We start from the raw sequence: 19716 nt of genomic DNA on the forward strand, positions 1-19716 counted from the left end.
ATGCTACTGCTTGAGTGTTGCATCATCATGAATGTGATGCACTACTTTTGTACAAACTTATATTGGTGCAAGTGTTATATATAAAGCGGTCTCGTTTCTATTATTAAGTCCGTCTCTTTCGGCAACATCGGTCTTGCACATGTTTAATGTCATTCCGGAATATGCCGTTTCTATTTGAAATTGTTGGTGCACATGTTTAATGTCCGTATCGTGCAACCTATGTTAGTGCGAGTTGCTTTTTCAAAGCTGCGAGTTTATGGACCAAGTGAAATCGTTGGTCATGCGTTTTGAATCGCATTAATGTTGCTCACCAAATGTCAAGCATTTTGAACAAAATTAATGTTGCAAACCAATGTGGTCAAGCTTTTGACCGGATTTAAAGGTGGTCAAAAACGGCTAAGGTGGTTGGGGGTTAAGTAGTGGGGAATTTATTGCAAAAGACATTATAAATATAGGCTTTCACTTACACAAGTTTATGCGGATCGCATAACTTTGATAATTCCTTCACAAGTTTACCGGATCCGGATAAAAGTTTGCCCTTTAAAAGTATGCCCCCATCGGCATAAACTTGTTAAGGATTTACCAAACTTATGCCGATGGTGGCATACTTATGCCTTATGGGCAAACTTTGCCTTGAAGCATATATATGTATTTTTTCAAGCATATAAACCAAAGTTACATGGAAAAGTATTATCTTTGTCAAAAGTTTTTTGGATGGAATAAAATAGACTTTCAACCAAAAAAAAAAAAGTTTGCCTTATAAGGCAAAGTTTAAATTTTGTATGCCCCTCTCGGCGGACTTTTAGTTATGTTTAACTAAAGTACGCCGGAGGAAGACGCACTTTGTCTTGAGGGCGAGACATTTAGTTATCTCGATCCGCATAACTTTAACTTTTTAAAGATTGTATCTTTGGATCCGGCATACACTCCCGATCTGCCTTGCGAAATTATTTTTTTATTTTATGCACGAGCGGGGTTCGAACCCGAACTTCATACAAAATGAAATACAAAGTTGTGCTCATACGCGCTCTATCAGGATGGAAAGAATTTATAGATGCTAACGGATTCGGACGGGGATATATTGTGTTTCAAGGCCCAGTAATCGTCGCTAGAGACCGGATACACTTCCTTGTTGAAAAAACGGAGGAGATCATAGAAATAGATTAGACTCGGTCTCCGTGTTTTCAATTTAAGAAGGTTTATGTTGGAGCACATGTAACACCTTTGATTTCTAAATTAAAGGGATTTCATTCATCAATTTCAAACTTACATTAAACACAAAACAAAAGAAAACTAGAAAGGATTCCTAACATACATTAACCACAAGACAAAATAAAATGGAAAAGTAGTTCTTACCTAACATTAACCACAACACAAAAGACATTTTTCCAAGCACCGCCTACCTAACATCAAGCACAAAACTAAAAACCATTCAACTTCAAAATACAAGAAACACTAAGGCAATTGGTCATGACAAGTTGAAGAATTTCCTCGCATTAACCAACTCGATCCAAATACCAAAACAAAACAAGATACAAAATGTGAAAATCAAATTAGAGCTAAAGTTGTTGATCCCTTCTTTTTCGATTTTATCTCTTTTGCATTTTCAATTTCGCCGCATTAATCACACTTGATTGTTCTTCCATCTCCTTCATTTTCATATCACTTGAGATGATTGTTCTTCCATTTCAATCTCTTTCAACATCTCGGCAATTTCGAACTTCCACATCCTTCTTCCATCTCCTTAATTTTCTTCTCTTTTGAAGCTAATTCTCATCTCCTTTCATTTTGTTCACCAACTTTGGAATAATGTATTTCGATCTTTCATCAACTTTGGAAAGATCCCTCCATCGAAAAAATTTACACTTCTTCGAACCATAGTAGAAAAGACCAATATCTTCTTAGGATTGTTGTCGGACAGGAAGTCTTCAATGGGAGCAACACACCATGATCGCATCTCACCTCATCATTCAACATTGGATCTTCATTGTCCATACAAAGCTTATTCAAATCCAATCTTGTTTCTTCCATAGCTAACCCGAATTTTAATCGAAAATTTGGGAAAGAAATTGTAAGAATCCATCTTGGGTAAGAATTGAAACATGAAGAGAAGAAATTTACCAAAAATTTGGGGAAGAACTCAATGTGGAAGAAGAGAAGAAGATCTAGCGTTTGTGGGGATTTAAGATTGGATTTGGGAATTAAAAACGTTATTTGGACGGCCATGTGGCAAATATACACGGTCCATATAGTTTTTATCATCTCTTACGCGCCGAAGGAGAGTAGCTACACTTGCTAGTCCGAGGTCATGGTTGAAAGCGAAAAATAATACACAAAAAATAAGTCCAGGGGGGTCATAGGACCCCCGCAAAGTTGAGGTGTGTTATGGCAATTTTGGCCATAGTTTGAGTGTGTTTTGAATACTTTTCCCAAAAATAAATCCAGTTTCCTTAAACAACTAATATGTGAGATAGGAGTTAGTATGTATGTGAACAATTAAATGAAGAAATTGCAATACCTGAAGTTACATAGTAAGTATCCTTTTTCAAGAAATATTTTTGGGTAAAGCCATGAAGGGGTCCTTTTCTGTTAGCAGCCACAATGAAAGTGTTATTTGTATTGTTGGACGTCCTAGTGGCCATGTTTGCAAATCCGTATTTTCTCCAGCCATTGAGTCCCTTATTGAAGTCTGGATTCACAACTATTCCTCCATTGTATTGAGCACTTAGGGGATCTGCCAAACACTGGAAGCATGCATATGGTTTATACTCTATTAATGTTTGTAAAACATAGTTACGTGTTACAAGAAGTTAAAATATACACAGACACAGTGTAAAAAGATATCTACAAAAGTTACAATCCTATATAGAAATTCTGAATCTCAAATCCTCCAAGTTCATAAAATATTATAAATATAGAAGCTGGCGTAAGCTTGCCTCAGACGTGAAACTGTGATCGTAGTCTTCAGCATAAACTTCAAGCCCTACAAAAACATATGCCCAAAAGAGAAATTATATGATAAATCTATAAGACCCCCCTCAGAAAACGCATGCACATATCAAAATTCAAAGTTTATATGAAAATATCAAGGTTTTAAATAATGTTCAATTATCATATATAGGCTATAGGTTTAATCACAAACCTGAATAACAAACAAGAAAATAAATCACCAGCCAAGGTAGAAAATTTTCCATCTTCACGGTTTCGTGGCTACCAATTCACTGTTTCGATCACAACAATACTAAACATTATAGTATACATGCAACATAAAAATAAAAAGGTACTAATAGAAAAGCAAAAAATTAATAAGCTACGTTCAATTATTTCTAGTGCCTACGTAACTATAGATGGTAGAATGGAGATAATATACCACAAAACGCTTTCAGAGGCTGTATTTGTAGAGATTATTATTGCTAGTTGTTAGATTATTAAGCTATGAATGCATGCATATTTATAGGGAAAACCTGCAAGGTTTAGTATTTGTGTTTAATTAATAGGAAAATTATTTTAGTAACTAGCTAGCGTTTTCAAGTCAATGTTCTAAGTTACATTTGACACGAATACTTGTGAATTTTCCGACGACGTTCAGTTCTCCTGCCACAAGTCCAATTATTAATTGACTGTTAACGATTCTTGCTTGTGGAAATTATAAACAGAATCTGTTCAATGTTCCGGTCACATGCATGGAGCTGCGGTCCATCATGACGTACTATGAAATTTAATTATATGTGGAAACACGGTTAACCTTCAACTTGAATTTGATAGTGAATGTCATTATCTAGCTTTTACTATTGTGAAGCCTTAATTGGACCCTTATTATAATAACGGAGTACATAATTGGAAGCGATTGTGGGTAGAGTTATTTGTTATATATTGTTCTTATAGGAGGTAGCATATATTCCATGGAAAAACTGATCGAGGTTCGCTAAGGCCAAGCCAAATATCGTATACCATCATATCATAAAAATAATAGTAATAATAAGATCACGTTTTAACGCGTCGTTTAGGTGGTGTTTTAATTTTCTTCACAATTTAATATATTTTCACTCATCACGATTATTTATAAAAAATCTTTGAGTTTAAGTTATATGCACTGTTAGTGTAAAGAATTTATACATCGTTATGTCACCCAGAGGCGGATCTAGGATTTAAGCTTTAGGGGTTCAACATCTTAAATTTTTAGCACTAAATCATTATATTTATAAAGTTATGAGTTCATATCTACTATTTATTGTAATTTTAGTAAATTTTTACACATAAATTTATAACCCGCAATGAAAGTTTGGGGTTCAATTGAACCCGAAGTTATAGAGCTCCATCCGCCACTGATGTCACCTTTATCTATTATAGCACTTGACATGTCTTACTTTCGAGATTAACAGGTCAATATCTTTGGTTGATATGATAGTATAAAAAGTTCTTATATGCACCGTTGGTGTAAGGATTCTGAAAATAACATAGAAAATGCGACGTTCGGTTTTGTCCATTCTTCTTTTGATTAATTCTCTTTCCCCTACTAGAAGATACACCTTTGTTATTTGACTGACCATACCCGCAAGTAGCTAGTGGTGTTATTCTGCATAAATAAAAAAGTGTAATTTTTCAACTCATCCAATTGGATGGATTGGATTATGACTTTGTTAATTTCTCAATTTATCTTTGTCCAACACATTTTTGATATCAAACGTTGAGGATTTGTGTCGTCATGACTTGTTTATTAAATCACCCAATTGTAATGTGCACTTAAGCAATCCAATTTTATAGGATTGTAATACGTGAATTAATAATCGCTACATTATTTATAGTATATTTGTATTTGGGAAATGTTTGATTCATCGAGTTAAAAGTGAAACATACGATGTCTCTGAAAATTACAATTTTATCATTGTTTTTTCTCCTATATGAGAAGAGATAGTGGTCTAATTGATATCAACTGTTAGTTGTGTAATTGATTAAGGGATAAGTCATTAGCAAGAAACAAATCATTAACAGTAGATTTGGCAAGGGGAAAATAATTAGGGGGGAGCATTCCGCGAAAATCAAGAGACTTAAGGGATGGTTTGGTATGATGCATAAGCAAAAATAGTGATGGGATAAAAATTTAGTATCACCTTATCCTTTGTTTGATTATTAATCGTGGATAAGTTATCCCAGGATTAAAAATAGTCTTTGAATAACTCATCTATCGAGAGAGATGGAATAATAATCGCAGGATAACTTATCCCAGGTTAAAATAATGAAATTGACTAAAATAACTACGGGTTAAGAAAGCGCACTTCTACTACATAAGGTGGAAGCTATTTTTGTAAACAAATAATTTTTTTCTTAAAAGTTATCGCAATCATTCTTTTAATACTGATAAACTAAACAATCAATAAGAAATAATATCAGGATAACTTATCCCATCATAACTTGTGTTGAGACCAAACGACCCCTGAGTGTAATTTGAAGAACTAAAGCGGTGGCGGGTAAATATTTAATCAAATTTGGGACTAAAATCAAAAGGCGCGGTCTTTTAGGTGAAAAAATCAATCTTGTTGTGGAAGCAACTAAATCCAAATCAATGGCGAAAAGCGAAACCTCAGAGCCTTCTTCTCGGCCATGGGAATCTTATCACACTGTCTTTACCAATGCCAAAGCTGGTAATTTTTAAAACTTTTAGTAGTTTTTTGCTGTTGTTGAAAGTTTAGGTATTTCCAATCATTTTTAATGCAATTAACTGCTTAAATCATCTGTGGATATGTAATTTCATCAGTTTAGAATGAAATGTTCCTATTAGAGAGGATGTATATAGTGAATTGATTAATTGACATATTTAAATTTACTTGTTTAAACCACTGTACATAGTATTCCAGTATACTAAAAAGAGATGTCCACTTTTACTTGTCCAGTTTGGAAAGCCAAGAGATAATGTACCATCTCATACCTATTTTATCCTTAATAATTATTATTAATTATTGAGTTGAAAACTTCAAGGAATTGTTAATGGCCGCACAACTGTTAAAGTATGTTTGATTGATTTCAACTATTTAGATGATTTATTATAATTAAGGTGATATAGTAAAATTGTCATTTTATTTATTGCTCCTATAGGGGTGTATTAAGTCAATTAAGTATCTTATTTTATATTGTGTTGGTTTTGGATCAATTTTGCTCAAAGTTTAAATGGTGTCTCTGTAAGAGGGTTGTGCTTGAATATTTAAATTGTAGGAATGGAAGGAGTGGACAAGGAAAAAGTGCAGAGGATAGTGTATGAAATGAGTAAAGGATCCAAGTATTTTGAGAATGAGGGAAAGAAGGAAGCTTATACGAAGCAGAAAATTGAGAACATGCGTGTTCAGTACTCCAAACTTACTGCACAAGATATAACTCATCATCAGAAGGTATTTTTTTAAGGACAATTAGGAAAATGGTTATGTCTCGAATGTGTCATGTTGGAACCTAATTGTCTATTTCTGTCTTTGTTCTCTGCATTGAGTGTCTTTGATTGAGTATTTATGATAAAAAATGTTGTGCCCACGCGTGATTCGTCTAAGGAATTTATTTTAAAAGTCTAGGATCAGTTGACTGCTGCTATATGAAGATGTTCAAAGTGTGCAAGTATGAAATTCCAACTGTTAGTAGAACAAAATTAAATTTAGTTTTCTTCTCAGTAGGGATCTGAGATGGGTTGGGGTGGCCTCACATGGTGCTGTTGAAGCTTCATTTAAACCATAACAAAAGTACATCTGTACAATTAGCATTTCTTGAGCTAGTTTTTTCCCTAACATGGAAATTACATCTATTAAATCTAGCATCTCGTTATTGTTTAATGTCACGTCAAGAGCATAAAAATGGTTAAGTTTAAATTTCATTGTTCAGAAGTAGTTGTTATTTGACAGTAATCCTGTCCTTTCATTATTTGCTCATGACATCATCTGTTTATGCTGCATTGTTGCTTTGGCTTTTCCCTTCCCCTTTTTCTGTTTGGATGCGGGGTGTCTTTAACTGCATGACCAAAGCTTTCATTAATTTTTTTATATTAGATTAGCTTCTTCCTTTCTTTCTTTTTTCAGATGGCTGACAAAAGGATTTTAGAGCTAGAAGCCACACGTGATTTGTCAAGGATTTGGCTACATGTGGATATGGATGCTTTTTATGCAGCTGTTGAAACCTTGTGTAATCCGTCATTGGAAGGCAAGCCATTGGCTGTTGGCAGCATGTCCATGATTTCCACAGCAAGCTATGAGGTTTGACTTTCAGATGATGAGCTTTTAGATTAATCAGAGATGCTTGCTGCATAAATGTGGCTGGTGGATATTCATGTTTAGCTCATTTATAGTTTACAGATTCCTATTTGTGTAGAGTTTGTTGTTGTTTCGTTATTTCCTTTTCCCTTTTTCTGAATAACATGTACTTTTTTTTATAGGCCCGGAAATTTGGCGTCCGTGCTGCGATGCCTGGATTTATTGCACGTAAACTATGTCCAGAGTTGTTATTTGTCCCTGTAGACTTTCAGAAATATAATCATTACAGCAACTTAACAAGAAAAGGTTGCACACTGTACTTCCACGGACTTAGTAATTTCTGATTTAATTTGGATTGTTAATCCATCTTCTCATAGTTTTTCAGAAATATGATCCAAACTTTTTGGCTGCTAGCTTGGATGAGGCATACCTAGATATTACTAGTGTTTGCAAAGAGAGGGGCATTACGAGTGGAGAAGTAAGTCTACAGTAGATTCTGTTCCATCTTTATCTCCTTCCATCAGAATTTCCTCCCAATCTTATTTATCCCTGCTTTTCCTTGCGCTTGACTTTGTTTGTTGCAAGTCTAGTGATCCTCCATTTTTTTGTTTTTCCACTCCTTTAAGGTGGCTGAAGAGCTAAGACAAAGTGTACACCTTGAGACAGGTCTCACGTGTAGTGCTGGAGTTGCACCAAACCGCTTACTTGCTAAGGTAGTGAGAATGAAAATTATTTGCTTTAGTTCTTGTCCTCTTATGAAATGAATATGCGCTTTCTACATAGACTATTCTTGAGGCGTCTATACGATGCATTAGTTTTTGCGTTTAAGCTAGAAGCATCATACAAACTCGTACATCTAGGTATGCGTCACCCAAACTAGGAAATAATTGCATCATATTTTTGGAAAACCATGAGAAAAGATGATCTGCAAACCCAATTAGTTAACAGTCCAGCTATTCACCCTTTTTCGAATCGAAATGAAGATTCAGATTTCCGAATAATAGCTTCTTTATTCTTTCTCACAGGTTTGTTCAGATATCAACAAACCCAATGGCCAGTTTGTTTTGCCAAATGATCGAAGTGCTATCCTGACATTTATTTCTTCACTTCCAATAAGGAAGGTATGGAGAGTAGCTGTTTTGTTTAGGCTATTCCTTTTGTGAAATATCTTCATTCCAATTAGGCAGTTCAGTTCTGTTTTTACATTTTAGGATGTAGGTCTATAATCTGACATTCAGGAAGGTATGCACAGATTGGGGGCATCGGTAAGGTGACCGAACGTATCTTAAAGGATGTCTTTGGAATAGCAACCTGTGAGGAGATGCTGCAAAAGAGTAGTTTTATTTGTGCCCTGTTTTCTCGTTCGTCAGCAGGTTTGTTAGTGATATAATCCATCTCTTTTATTTCCCCTTAATCTGACAAGAACACAACCTAGAACTATTTTCATGGAAAGTTCAAGCTCGATTCGAGCTGTATAATATGATATTCTGTTGTGTTTTAGAGTCTTCGTCAAATTTGATTTACTGATGCGGTCATTGCGTTGTCCTGAATTTTCCCATTGATGGATTCTTCTGTATATTGACAACATGTCAGTTGCGTCTTCGTTGCAGATTTTTTCCTTTCTGTCGGTCTAGGGCTTGGCGGAACCGATACTCCTCAATATAAGACGAGAAAGAGTATAAGTAATGAAAGAACCTTTTCAGCCACTGAGGATGAAGCTTTGCTTTTCCAAAAATTAGGTATGGTTTTTAGACTTTTAGTTACTGCCAGGGTTTCTGATTGCCTGACGAATGCATTCCCAATCAGATTTTGAGTATGGAGAAATTTTCCTTTTGCTGGAACTTTGGCATGTGTTTATAATCATTTTCTGTGAACCGAAGATAATTTTGTCAACTTTGGCTTGCAGTTGATCTATCAGAGATGCTTTCTGCTGATATGAAAAGGGAAGGTCTTTTTGGGCGAACATTGACACTAAAACTGAAAACCGCATCCTTTGAGGTACTTCCGACATTTTGCTAAATTTAGGTTATTTCTATATAAAGTTAGTTGATATAATCAAGGTCCCCAGGTTCGAACTCGAGCCGTGACTTTGCCAAGTTACATAAGTTCAAGTGAGGAAATCTTGAAACATGGTTCGAAGCTGCTGAAGGCCGAATTTCCTGTTTCTTTGAGACTCATGGGTAGGTGCCTTAACATTGTTCAGTTCTTTTTAGTAAATATGACTGTCTTGTGTGGTTTCCCTTTTCTTAATTGCTCAGTGCTATAAATAAGCTGTGATTGTTTTTTTGTGTATGGGCGAATATTATGATTATAATGTTCGTGGGGAAAGGCATCAAGGATGTGCCTCAAAAGATACAAATTCATGTGTGGCTGAAATCATCCAATAATCAGGCGAATTATCTGCAATTATTTGTATGCAACGTTGGTCCTGCTTTTACATCTTAGAGGAATAAAGCCATCTTCTTTCCTTCTGGTTGATTACTGCAAATATAGAGTGAACGAGGACCTAGAATAGGAAGTGTTAGAATTTTCAATTTGGTTTAAAAAATTGAGGATATCAATTGAAATTTGGTAGCATTGTGTAGCTTGAAGTTTGCAAAGTTTATTTTCTCCAATTCTGAAGCCCTGCTACTGGATTGAAGAGAAGGTTACGGCTACTAATGAATAAAACATTTGAAAGCCTAGAATTTCTCATAGTGAAGAAGGATAACATTATGAGGTAGGGCAAAGGAAGAAGCAAATGTAGAGAACAGTTCATAGATTTATTAATTCCTTTGGTTATTTGGATTTGCTGTTTTGCCCTCTTTTACAACAGTAGAGGGGTGTTTAATTTTTTTCATTTTGCATCTATCAGTTTTTGATGTTGTCCCACTCACTTGCCGCTACGTTTCTGTAACTTTTACTTGCAATCATTGGTTAAACTATCGATTTATGAATGTGCTTTGGGGCAGCAAAAAGCCCAAAACAGAATCCAACTGACGTGTTTTGGATTTGTTATTTGACTGCACATTTCCAGCATGAGGCATTTTGATTAACCAGTTGAACTTTTCTATCAGGACTTCGTATGTCTCATTTCAGTGAAGACAAGAATGGCATTCCACCTGATCCTACACAAAAAACTCTTTCTAATTTCATTCTCGCCGGAGATGCTTCTGGAGGAAAGACGAGTGATTACAGGCACTTGGTCTCTGATGTTTGTGATAACACTTTCTCAGTTGATGTGAATTGTTGTCCTACCTACTGCGCTGAGCCATCTTGTGATCTGCGTGACTCGTCAATGGAGAACCAGACATCAGATTCTACTTACAGTTGCCATATATTAGGGAACATTAATGAAGAAGTGAACGAAACTGTTGTACCTCCAAATAGTGAACCTAGACTGAAGGTATATGTTTTTCTCTCTAAAAGCCAAAGTACAACAATATGACCAAAGAAAGGTTAATGATTCAAGTACTGAGCTTTCTAATTGTCGACATGTAATTTTACTCAGGTTCATGAACCAACCGATACTGATCATACAATAAAGTCTGAGAAGGTCGTCTCTTATACGGGACAATTTGAGGCAAGCAGCTGTGATAGATGGGAGATTGGTGTTAACTGTGCGGATGATGAGGCAGGGTCTGTATCAGATCAGAAGCAATTATTTCGTTGGGTGGATGACTACAAATGCTCTATTTGCGGTATTGAGCTGCCTCCAAGTTTCGTTGAAGAAAGGCAAGAACATTCTGATTTTCATCTTGCTGAAAAGCTGCAAGGTGAAGAATCAGGCAGCCACCACAGAAGTTTTATGCCACAACAGAGGTACCTTCTACTTCACGGTGTTGCCTGATACATGAATATTGTTTCTCATCCTGCCAAGTGCTATTCTATTGAGTATTTTTCTTCCTTTTTTTCCTTTCACTTCTCGAGTATTGTCTGTGTCATCTCATTTGTTCTGAATTCTTGTTAGGGCTTCCCAGAAAGGCCATATTGGAAGCAGCGGTCGGCAGAAAAAGAAACAGAAATCATCTCCAACTGCTAGCAAATACGTACCCATTGACGCGTTCTTTGTCAAAACAAACCAGAATTTTTGAAAGGCATAAAAGAGTGAAGAGCTATTTATTCAGAAGAAAAATGATAAATCTATTTCTTTTTTCATGTATTCTTTGTGCTATATAATTGTGTAACTCCTTGTACATAGTCGTTCATAAATATGCAACAAGTGTAATAGTTAATGGAAAGCTAGAGTACAGTAGATCACGCTCTGTTAGTCTAAATTGTTTGTTATCTACAGCGTTCACTTGTATTTTGTGTTGCTGGTGCTCTATTCAAATAAATTTGTGATAGTTATTTTCCATTTTTTTGTGCGGATTGTCCTTCAAACGCATTGGTCTTTAAGTTTTGCCCTTCGCTTAAAAAAGCGGCCGAAAATATCTCGAGGTTCTGGGTTCAAACTCCGCTTAGTAAAAAAAAAATAAAAAATCGCAAGGTAAGACTTTCGCGAAACCTCTACCTTAAGGCCTAACATTTGCTTAAAATTAGGCTTATTCGGGTAAAAGTTAGGCCTTAAGATTGAGGTTTGCCTTAAAGCTTAATTTTGGGCAAAAGTTTGCCTTAAGGCCTAACTTTTGCCCGAATAGGTCTAATTTTGTTATGAAATTCTGTCTTGCGATTTTTTTTTATTGAGTCAGGGTTCGAACCCAGAATCTTGGAATATTAGGTGAAGGACAAAAATTAAAGACCACCCCCGAATAAGGCCAATCATGCAAATTGCCCTTTATTTTCTGAAAATTCCTTAACCTTATGCTACTCGGACATAAATCCGTCTATCACTGGCTTCATATTAGTTGAGTCATATGATGACTATTTGGAATATATGAATTGATGCTTATATATACACAAGGATAAAATGTTATTATGTGATTGGTAAAAAGTTCATTTTTAGTTTATTGTATTACGATTATGTGGAAGATATGAGGCCACATGCTAGATATATGAATGAATTATTATGTGATGGATAAAACTATTTCCTTTGCACAGACAGCAGTGTCCAAAACTGAAATGAAAAGGAAAAGTGGAATTGAGACGATGTAAGAATATTTTCTAGGAAACTTAGATAAAATGATATCCGGAAAAGAGAGAGAGAGAAGCGAAGAAAGTTTTAAGTTCCCTGTAATGTCAACTTTGTGAAACATTCCACAATTTCATATCCTCAAATTTTCAGAACAATGAGTTCATATCCTTGTACAGAATGTCCAATTTCTATTAGAAACTCCACAACTCAATTCCCTCATCCAAGAACACCAACATCTACAAAGCAAAAAATTTCTTATCCTAAATCCCTCATCTCCCAAATTTCACATTCCAGTAGCTCATCTCTCAGTCACCAAAAAACAAGAACAAACAGTGCTAGTTCTGAAGACAACTTTCCAACCATGTCAGAAATAATGGAGGCATCAAGATCCCAAAATCTTGATCTTCAGCTCAAAACATTGGGACCCTTTTTCAGAATAACAGCAAAGAGCTTAAAAACACAAAGGGAGCTTGGGAAAGCAGAGGGTCTGATAAGGGTCTGGTTTCAAGGTAAGGTTCTACACTTGGATTCAATTAGGCTTCAGAGAGAGACTTTGGGGATGGAAAAATCAATATTTGGGATTGGATTGTTTATTGGAGCAGTTGCAATTAGGCATGGTTATGATTCTGGTTGTAGAAAAGCTGAGTTACTTGCCATTTATGATACTGAGCTTTATCACTCCAAGGTTATTCACCAATCTCTCCCAATTTTATGTTCATGATTTTTATGGCATAAAGTTTGTTCTTTGGTGACTCCTTTAAGAGTTAAATTTCCTATTGATAATTGTTTTTCCTTTATTTGGATTGTGGTGTGTTTTCAGACAAATTATTGTCTAGGAATGAAAATGGTGAGAGGACCAAATAGATATAGAAGATTCATATAACCGACCCCAAATAGTTTGAGGTTGAAGCTAATGTTAATTGGAATCAAGAAGTGTTCTAAAATTTGAATGTTTGAGAACCATAAACTAATAAGAGTAACATTTAATGATGGTTTCTTTAGAAAATTATAGTTTATCAGATGGTGATTCTAGTTTAATGATGGTTTCTTTAGAAAATTATAGTTTATCAGATGGTGATTCTAGTTCTCTTCTCAATAGATTCTTTTTTCATATATATATATATATATATGTATATATATATATATATATATATAACCAAGAAACCTCCGAAGGCCAATGGTTGAACGGTTTGAAATTCGGTGGATCATTCACTTAAATTCTAGGCTTTTATCTGCATTAGTGTTTCCGAGGGTCCTACTAGAAACACCCTCTCTACCTTACCAAGATAGGGGTAAGGTTTGCGTACACCCCACTCTCCCCAGACCCTATAGGCCTAACTCGTACATTATGCAGTCCGCTATTACCACTAGTCCAAAACCTTAAAGCCTCAGAGATATTTTTACTCCATCAAATTAAGGATCACATCTACTGATGTTTACTTCCAAATTGTGTTGCTTCAAGTAGAAGAGTGGATTCTGATTTTGCATTTTCCTCTTTGAATGTAACAGCTTGTGAGGTTCTATACAAGGATTGGTTTCAAGTCAGTTTACCAAGTTAGTGGTGAATCACTTGGAGATGTTGGTCACAGGTTAGTCTGGGGAGGAGTAGGAACCCGAATGGATGCAGACATTGAAGAGCTTCTTGTAAAATGGTGCACCAGATTTAAACCAAAGAGTTAATTTTACGCCAGCAGCTAAGTTTTGTTTATAGCACAAAAAGTTTTGCAAAGTCACAAGGTGTATATATGAAAATTGTTGATGCTGTGAAATGACTCCCTTTACTAGTCTGAATACTAAATAAGTGTAGTTTGTACTCTTATAAGATTTGAAGAGACCTGAAAAAAATCCGGTGTCAGGACGTTCCCGCTATTATCTGTTTTAGCACTTCATTCAAACACATAACTACTTAATTATAAATTCAGTCTCTGCATTTGCAGCACTTGATATCAGCTAATTTTAATCTGTCAAACCCAAATCAACTCTAGGTTGTCAATCCAAATGCCAATTTTTACTTATCCTTTTGAGGTTTTTTGGTTAATATGAAATAAGGTACACCATCAGGGCGGATCTAGGCTGGGGAGGGTGTTCCCCAACATCCTCGGCAAAAAAGTACACTGTATATATAAAGTATTTTTAATTTTTTTTATGTACATATATAGATTTTGAATACCCTGAGCATAAGAGTAGAGGTTGGTTTAGTTATTTAGGAGTTCAAAATTCACCTTGAGGTTTCAAGTTCAAATCTCAGGCACTACATTTTTATTTTTCTGACTCCCTTTGTGAGAATCCTGAATCCGCCAATGTACACGATTTACTTTAGATTTCTGTGAAGAGGCATGTTATGCAACAAGATCAACTTGTGTTTGTTTCATCTCTAACATGTTGTCCAAGTTACTTGACTTATTTATATCCTACTAATCTCATTTACTATAGACGGGATAATTATTATTTTATAGTTGACCAGATAGTGTGAAAAAAAATTAAAATGTCATTTATTGGCTGATTTACACAAATGACCCTGTTTAAAGTTATTATTTAGATTTTGTTCCTATTTTTAAAAGTTGTGCAAATATAGACCTTGTAAAATTACTTATCTAGATAGTGTTAGACTCGGGTGTAATATTTACTCATATATTTTTTATCCTTACAAGCAAAACTTAGACTGTTGCCTAACATTTGTAGTAACTTAATAATTCTAGACTGTGGTCTAACGTTTTCTCCTAAAATTTTTAATTTGTTAAAAAACGATCTTTAGATCATGGTCTAAAAGGTACATAATTAAGTTGCAAGAGAAATAAAAAGACGATCATACACTAAATAGTTAACCCCAACATCGGACGACAAGTGAAAATTTGTGCTCTTTATTTCCATTTTTTTGTGCGGATTGCCCTTCAAAGGCACTGGTCTTTAATTTTTGTCCCTCAAATTGTTGGTCTTTAATTTTTGCCATTCGCCTAATACCATAAGGTTTGGAGTTTGAACCCCGGCTCAGTAAAAAAAAAAAAAAATCGCAATGCAGAGTTTCGTAGCAAAATTAGGTCTATTCAGGCAAAATTTAAGCCTTAAGACAGAGTTTTGCAAAATTTCAACTGAGTAAAAAAAAAAAAAAAAAAAATTGCCTTAATGCAAACCTCTACCTTAAGGTAAAGTTTTGCCTTATGCCTGAAGGCAAAACTCTGTTTGCAGTCAAACTCTGCTTGATAAGGGAGAGTTTGCAGTCAAATTATGCCTGATCAGGTAGAGTTTGAGGCAAACTCTGCCTTAAGGTAAAGTTTGAAACTCTGCCTTGTGATTTTTTATTTTATTTTTGATGGAGCGGGGATTCAAACCCGGAACCAAGGAGTTTTTAGCGAAGGACAAAATTAAAGACCACCAATTTGAGACACAAAAATTAAAGACCACCAATTTGAGGGACAGATATTAAAGACCACCCTCGAATTCGAACAATCGTGCAAATTTGCCTTATTGGGCCGACTAACTTTGAATCAAATGGTAAGGCCCACTAATATTGGGGCCATCACTATCTCCTCGACCCGAATATCTGATTCACACATATAAACACAAAACAAAACAACCTATCTGGTTTTACATAAGCTTCCATCCCATGGTAGGTAGGTCTCAGCACCAAGTTATTATCATCTCTCTTCAAGATTTACCCTAATGTCGTCTCGTCGAGAAGGTCGCGACTCTGACTCTAAACGTCACCGTTCTCGATTCGATCAAGAACCCAGGTAACCCCTTTCTTAACAAATTTGTAAACTTTTTTTTTTTTTTTTTACTTGCAAATATAGAAACATAACAAGTAACGCAAGTGCACTAACTATATTAGCTTTCGAATGATTTGGGGTTCCAATAAAGATTCATTATTAGAATATAAACAGTTGATGGGACTAAAGTTGGAGTTTCAGATGTCGGTTATGATTTCCCTGGGGCTATAACAAATTGGGCAACTTTTTCTTTTTTTCTTTTCGGTATCAGTGTTAGTAAATAAACTAGTCACTTAAATTTTTGTTTGTGTAGGACTAAAGTTGATAGGAGTACTGAAATGAGAGGAAAAATAGTGGAGTGAGAAAAAAGAACCATTTTTGGCCTTTGAGATTTAAAGGTTTTAGGGGCCCGTTTGGCCATGAAAAATTGTGAAATTTGAAAAAAGTATCGTTTTTGTTTTCAAAGTGAACAATGGTATGTGGAAATTGGAGTTGTGTCTGGCTATGAATACAAATGGGGTTTCGTTTTTGAATTTTTGCGAGTGATTTGGAGTGAAAACAACTTTTTGGTGTTTTTCAAATTCCGGAAAAGTTGAATTCTGGAATTTCATGGCCAAACATGATTTCCGGAAAAAAGTAAAAAATATTCATTGCCAAACGGCCACTGAGACAAAAATGAACGAAGCTGTTTGAAAAATAATGGAGTGAGACAAAAGAACCATTTTTGGTTCTGAGAGTTAAAGATATATATCTTCAACTACTTCACAACTGGAAACAGTTAATTGAAGTTCTGTTTATTGCACACCTTGTACTTCGTTTGGATGTACTCAATATGTAGATGATGTGGATTTCGGTCATACAAATTGTGTGCTAATATTCTGTATCATATTTGTTCTTGCCAGTCCAAAGAGATCTAGGAAACACAGTAGACAAGAAACTGAGAGGCCACCTACCACACACAATTTAGATGGTGGAAACAATTCAGAACGGGATTTAAAATACCACCGTCGGGTGCAAGATGTCGTGCCTCTTGATGCTCCGTCAGCACAAGATTCGAAGTCAGAAAGAAATGCGAGGAAACCAGCTGATAATATAACAGTTAAAGATGACGGGATCAAAGGTTCTTCTGGTCCCAATGAAGGATCTCGTCATCGATCATCCAAACATTCTTCAAATCCATCAGAAGTGCCTCGTTCTACCTCATTTTTTCAGGTTTCTGTGATATGTTACATAACTTAACTTTTTTCTCGTGTCAGTTTGTGTTAGATTCTGCTTTTGAACTACTGGCATGGTAGAATTTTGACGACTTGGTCTTTTTGAGAAGTTTGCTCCCAAACTTAATTGAAGCATGCCAATAAAATTGATGATAGTTCCTTTTTATTCATTCATGTGCAAAATTAGGATGGCACTACTGTTTAATTGGTGGAGAGGGGTGCGGGTGGAATTCAACTTAGCTAGAGAATAAATGAAACCAGAGAATTTTTTTTAAACTTTATTTTCTTTTAAATTTATAGTTTGAAGCAGCTATTTTCAATTTGAATTGACTATCTAGATATTTTGTTTTGTTAAATTTGAGCATCTTAAGAATAGTGTTGCTTCATTCCTTTCCTTCCAGTACTTTCTTATTACAGGGCCTCATTCTACTTATTGAAAAATGAATAATGTTGCTTGATTGTTTGAAAATAAATTTTAGCTTCTACTTGTCAAAAATTGAATAAATAAATTAATAAGTTTCAGTTTTTGACCTTGAGTAGACGAGGATAGATTTGCCTCAGACAAGTCCATTAATTTAAGTTAATCTGCTTTTGTTCCTTATATCGGGGCTGATATTGTGGGATTGTTGTTCAGCCTGTTCACTTCCAAGTAGATCCGTGTATATAACAATGTTAGACTTGCCTGTGCATGTCTTATAACAGCACGATGAGCGTGGTAGTGCTGGGCAAGTTGATCGAAGCTCCAGGCATAAGGCAGCAACTGGTGAGTTTCCACATATTATTCTTGCATTTAGATGAGTAACGTTCCATTTCATTTTCTCTTTCCTTTTTCTGTGCCGAGGAGCAAAAGCAAGGATCAGACCATTGTATGACCTATAACTTGAATTGACCTGTGATCAGAATCTTTCTGTTATGTTATGAGAAAACCTCCTTTTCTATTGCTTGGTGTCCTAGCCAACTTGTTATTAGTACAGCATCTAGTTTACCCCCTGATAATCGTGGTGTCCGGCCAATTTGCGTGCACCTCGATTATTAGACCGGGTACCTGCTACCTCCCACCACTATAGGTACCAGGCAATTCTGCGTACCAAGACTTGGGCACATGAGAAGAAATTACCTAGTGTTTTTTTGGTCTTTGCTGGAGTCGAACCGTGGTCTCCAAGGTTTTGTATCAACTTCATTGATCATTAGGCCACACTTTTGTGTGCAACTATGTTATATACTTATTCTGCTAAGCAAATGGTCTTCCTTAATTTTGAAAAGTAGAAAATGTCAGTGGAGTTAGCTAAAGATATCTAGAGAAGAAATTTTATTTCCCTCCTGCATATTATAACCTGTGTAATTAGTGTTCAAGACATAGTTACCATCTTTTGTTTCCCCCTGAAGAGCGAGGATGGTGGAAAGATGCGAGAGAGCCGTCGAACAGAGCCACAACAAATGATAAGCAGATGAATGATGAGAAGAGCAAAGTTTCAGGCAAACAAAATGATGGTTGGCGCCATGACAGGTACTTTGAAGTAAAGGAAGATCCTAAACCACCTGTGAAGAAAAGGTCATTTAGGGAGGAAAAGATTCCAGTGGATACTGAGAAAGTTGATAAAGCAGCAACGGAGCCTGTTAAGCCTAATCCGTCTCACCCTGAAGTGGACGACGGAAGAAAGAATGGAAGAGCTGACCATATGCCACGTCATCCTGGTAGATATGAGAGACCATTTACTGGTGAGAGGGATGCAAATAGGGGTGAAACATGGAGGGGCAAGTTTCCGTCAAGAGACAGGTACCATGGCAATGGTGGTGACTACAGGGGGAGAGACAGATTCAATTCAAGGCAAGGACAAAATCCAAGTAAGGTGGTTGAAAAGTGGAAACATGATCTTTATGATGAGGCAAATAAGAGTCCAACTCCGAAGAATGAAGAAGATCGAATAGCAAAAATCGAAGCACTCTTGGCTTCATAGCGCCCTTCCTGCAGTGAAGTGGTAGTTCCCTTTTCTTTTCTTTTTTTGGTTAAAAAAGCTAGGGTGGATTATTGCTGATGGTCGAAGCTATTGCTGTACAATCCTCTCCATTATTATTTTAGGCAATGCACATTTGTATCTGTTGCTTGGTTTTGTGTTTAGGGGTACTCCTAGCAATATGATTTTAGTGGTGGACTCGAAGAAAGTTGCTCCAGATGCTGTTTTTGGTTGCGTGCTCTGTCATTATTGATAGTGATGGCAGCAAGAATTGACTACAGCATATACCCGATGTTCATTTTCGATTTCTTCTGTATGGATTTTTTGAATTCATCTTTGGTTAACAAAATCTGCAGGAAAATACCGTGCAACATTATCTTAATACTTCAATTATTATGTTCATCCCTAAATGAGGGAAACCTCGTACGTGCTCTCTTTGTGGTCTCGTGAAAGAAATGGACATATTTTCCCATTGTTTGTCCGTCTTTTCTACTTGGCATTATCTCTCTACGGAGAACTTATGTGCTAATCTCGCGCATTGTGTGTCGGATGTGTTCTTTT

General features: G+C 35.8%; 3 protein-coding genes across 4 annotated transcripts; all 3 read left to right on the plus strand.

Moving 5' to 3' along the window:
- The first annotated feature begins 5503 nt into the window (after positions 1-5503).
- On the plus strand, positions 5504-11562 carry LOC132064805 (DNA polymerase kappa). Of its 2 annotated transcripts, none has more exons than XM_059457922.1 (14): positions 5504-5642; positions 6211-6383; positions 7056-7229; positions 7409-7532; positions 7604-7704; positions 7853-7939; positions 8252-8347; positions 8479-8599; positions 8837-8965; positions 9133-9224; positions 9295-9406; positions 10283-10611; positions 10717-11027; positions 11176-11562. In XM_059457922.1, the coding sequence occupies exons 1-14, from the start codon at positions 5564-5566 to the stop codon at positions 11297-11299; spliced, it is 2052 nt and encodes a 683-aa protein (XP_059313905.1). In that variant the 5' UTR covers positions 5504-5563; the 3' UTR covers positions 11300-11562. The 2 variants fall into 2 exon arrangements, with proteins under 2 accessions (XP_059313905.1, XP_059313904.1); XM_059457921.1 differs by having other exon boundaries at positions 11186-11562.
- Positions 11563-12314: 752 nt separating this feature from the next.
- LOC132064808 (uncharacterized) lies at positions 12315-14148 on the plus strand. The gene is made up of 2 exons (XM_059457928.1): positions 12315-12964; positions 13789-14148. The coding sequence occupies exons 1-2, from the start codon at positions 12434-12436 to the stop codon at positions 13957-13959; spliced, it is 702 nt and encodes a 233-aa protein (XP_059313911.1). The 5' UTR covers positions 12315-12433; the 3' UTR covers positions 13960-14148.
- A 1693-nt stretch (positions 14149-15841) lies between these two features.
- Positions 15842-19541, plus strand: LOC132064807 (uncharacterized). Its single transcript, XM_059457927.1, has 4 exons — positions 15842-16010; positions 16889-17198; positions 17903-17963; positions 18587-19541. Exons 1-4 carry the CDS (start codon positions 15940-15942, stop codon positions 19156-19158), a joined length of 1014 nt encoding a protein of 337 aa, XP_059313910.1. The 5' UTR covers positions 15842-15939; the 3' UTR covers positions 19159-19541.
- Positions 19542-19716: the final 175 nt, after the last annotated feature.

Source organism: Lycium ferocissimum, chromosome 7, assembly GCF_029784015.1.
Source record: "Lycium ferocissimum isolate CSIRO_LF1 chromosome 7, AGI_CSIRO_Lferr_CH_V1, whole genome shotgun sequence".
In the NCBI taxonomy this organism is placed as follows: Eukaryota; Viridiplantae; Streptophyta; class Magnoliopsida; order Solanales; family Solanaceae; genus Lycium; species Lycium ferocissimum.

Coding starts and splice junctions, on each gene's coding strand:
- LOC132064805 (XM_059457921.1), top strand. CDS start 5,564: ATGGCGAAAAGCGAAACCTCAGAGCCTTCTTCTCGGCCATGGGAATCT. Junction 7,705..7,852: donor GGGGCATTACGAGTGGAGAA/GTAAGTCTACAG, acceptor CACTCCTTTAAG/GTGGCTGAAGAGCTAAGACA. Junction 8,348..8,478: donor CTTCACTTCCAATAAGGAAG/GTATGGAGAGTA, acceptor AGGTATGCACAG/ATTGGGGGCATCGGTAAGGT.
- LOC132064808 (XM_059457928.1), top strand. CDS start 12,434: ATGAGTTCATATCCTTGTACAGAATGTCCAATTTCTATTAGAAACTCC. Junction 12,965..13,788: donor CTGAGCTTTATCACTCCAAG/GTTATTCACCAA, acceptor TGAATGTAACAG/CTTGTGAGGTTCTATACAAG.
- LOC132064807 (XM_059457927.1), top strand. CDS start 15,940: ATGTCGTCTCGTCGAGAAGGTCGCGACTCTGACTCTAAACGTCACCGT. Junction 16,011..16,888: donor CGATTCGATCAAGAACCCAG/GTAACCCCTTTC, acceptor TGTTCTTGCCAG/TCCAAAGAGATCTAGGAAAC. Junction 17,964..18,586: donor CAGGCATAAGGCAGCAACTG/GTGAGTTTCCAC, acceptor TTCCCCCTGAAG/AGCGAGGATGGTGGAAAGAT.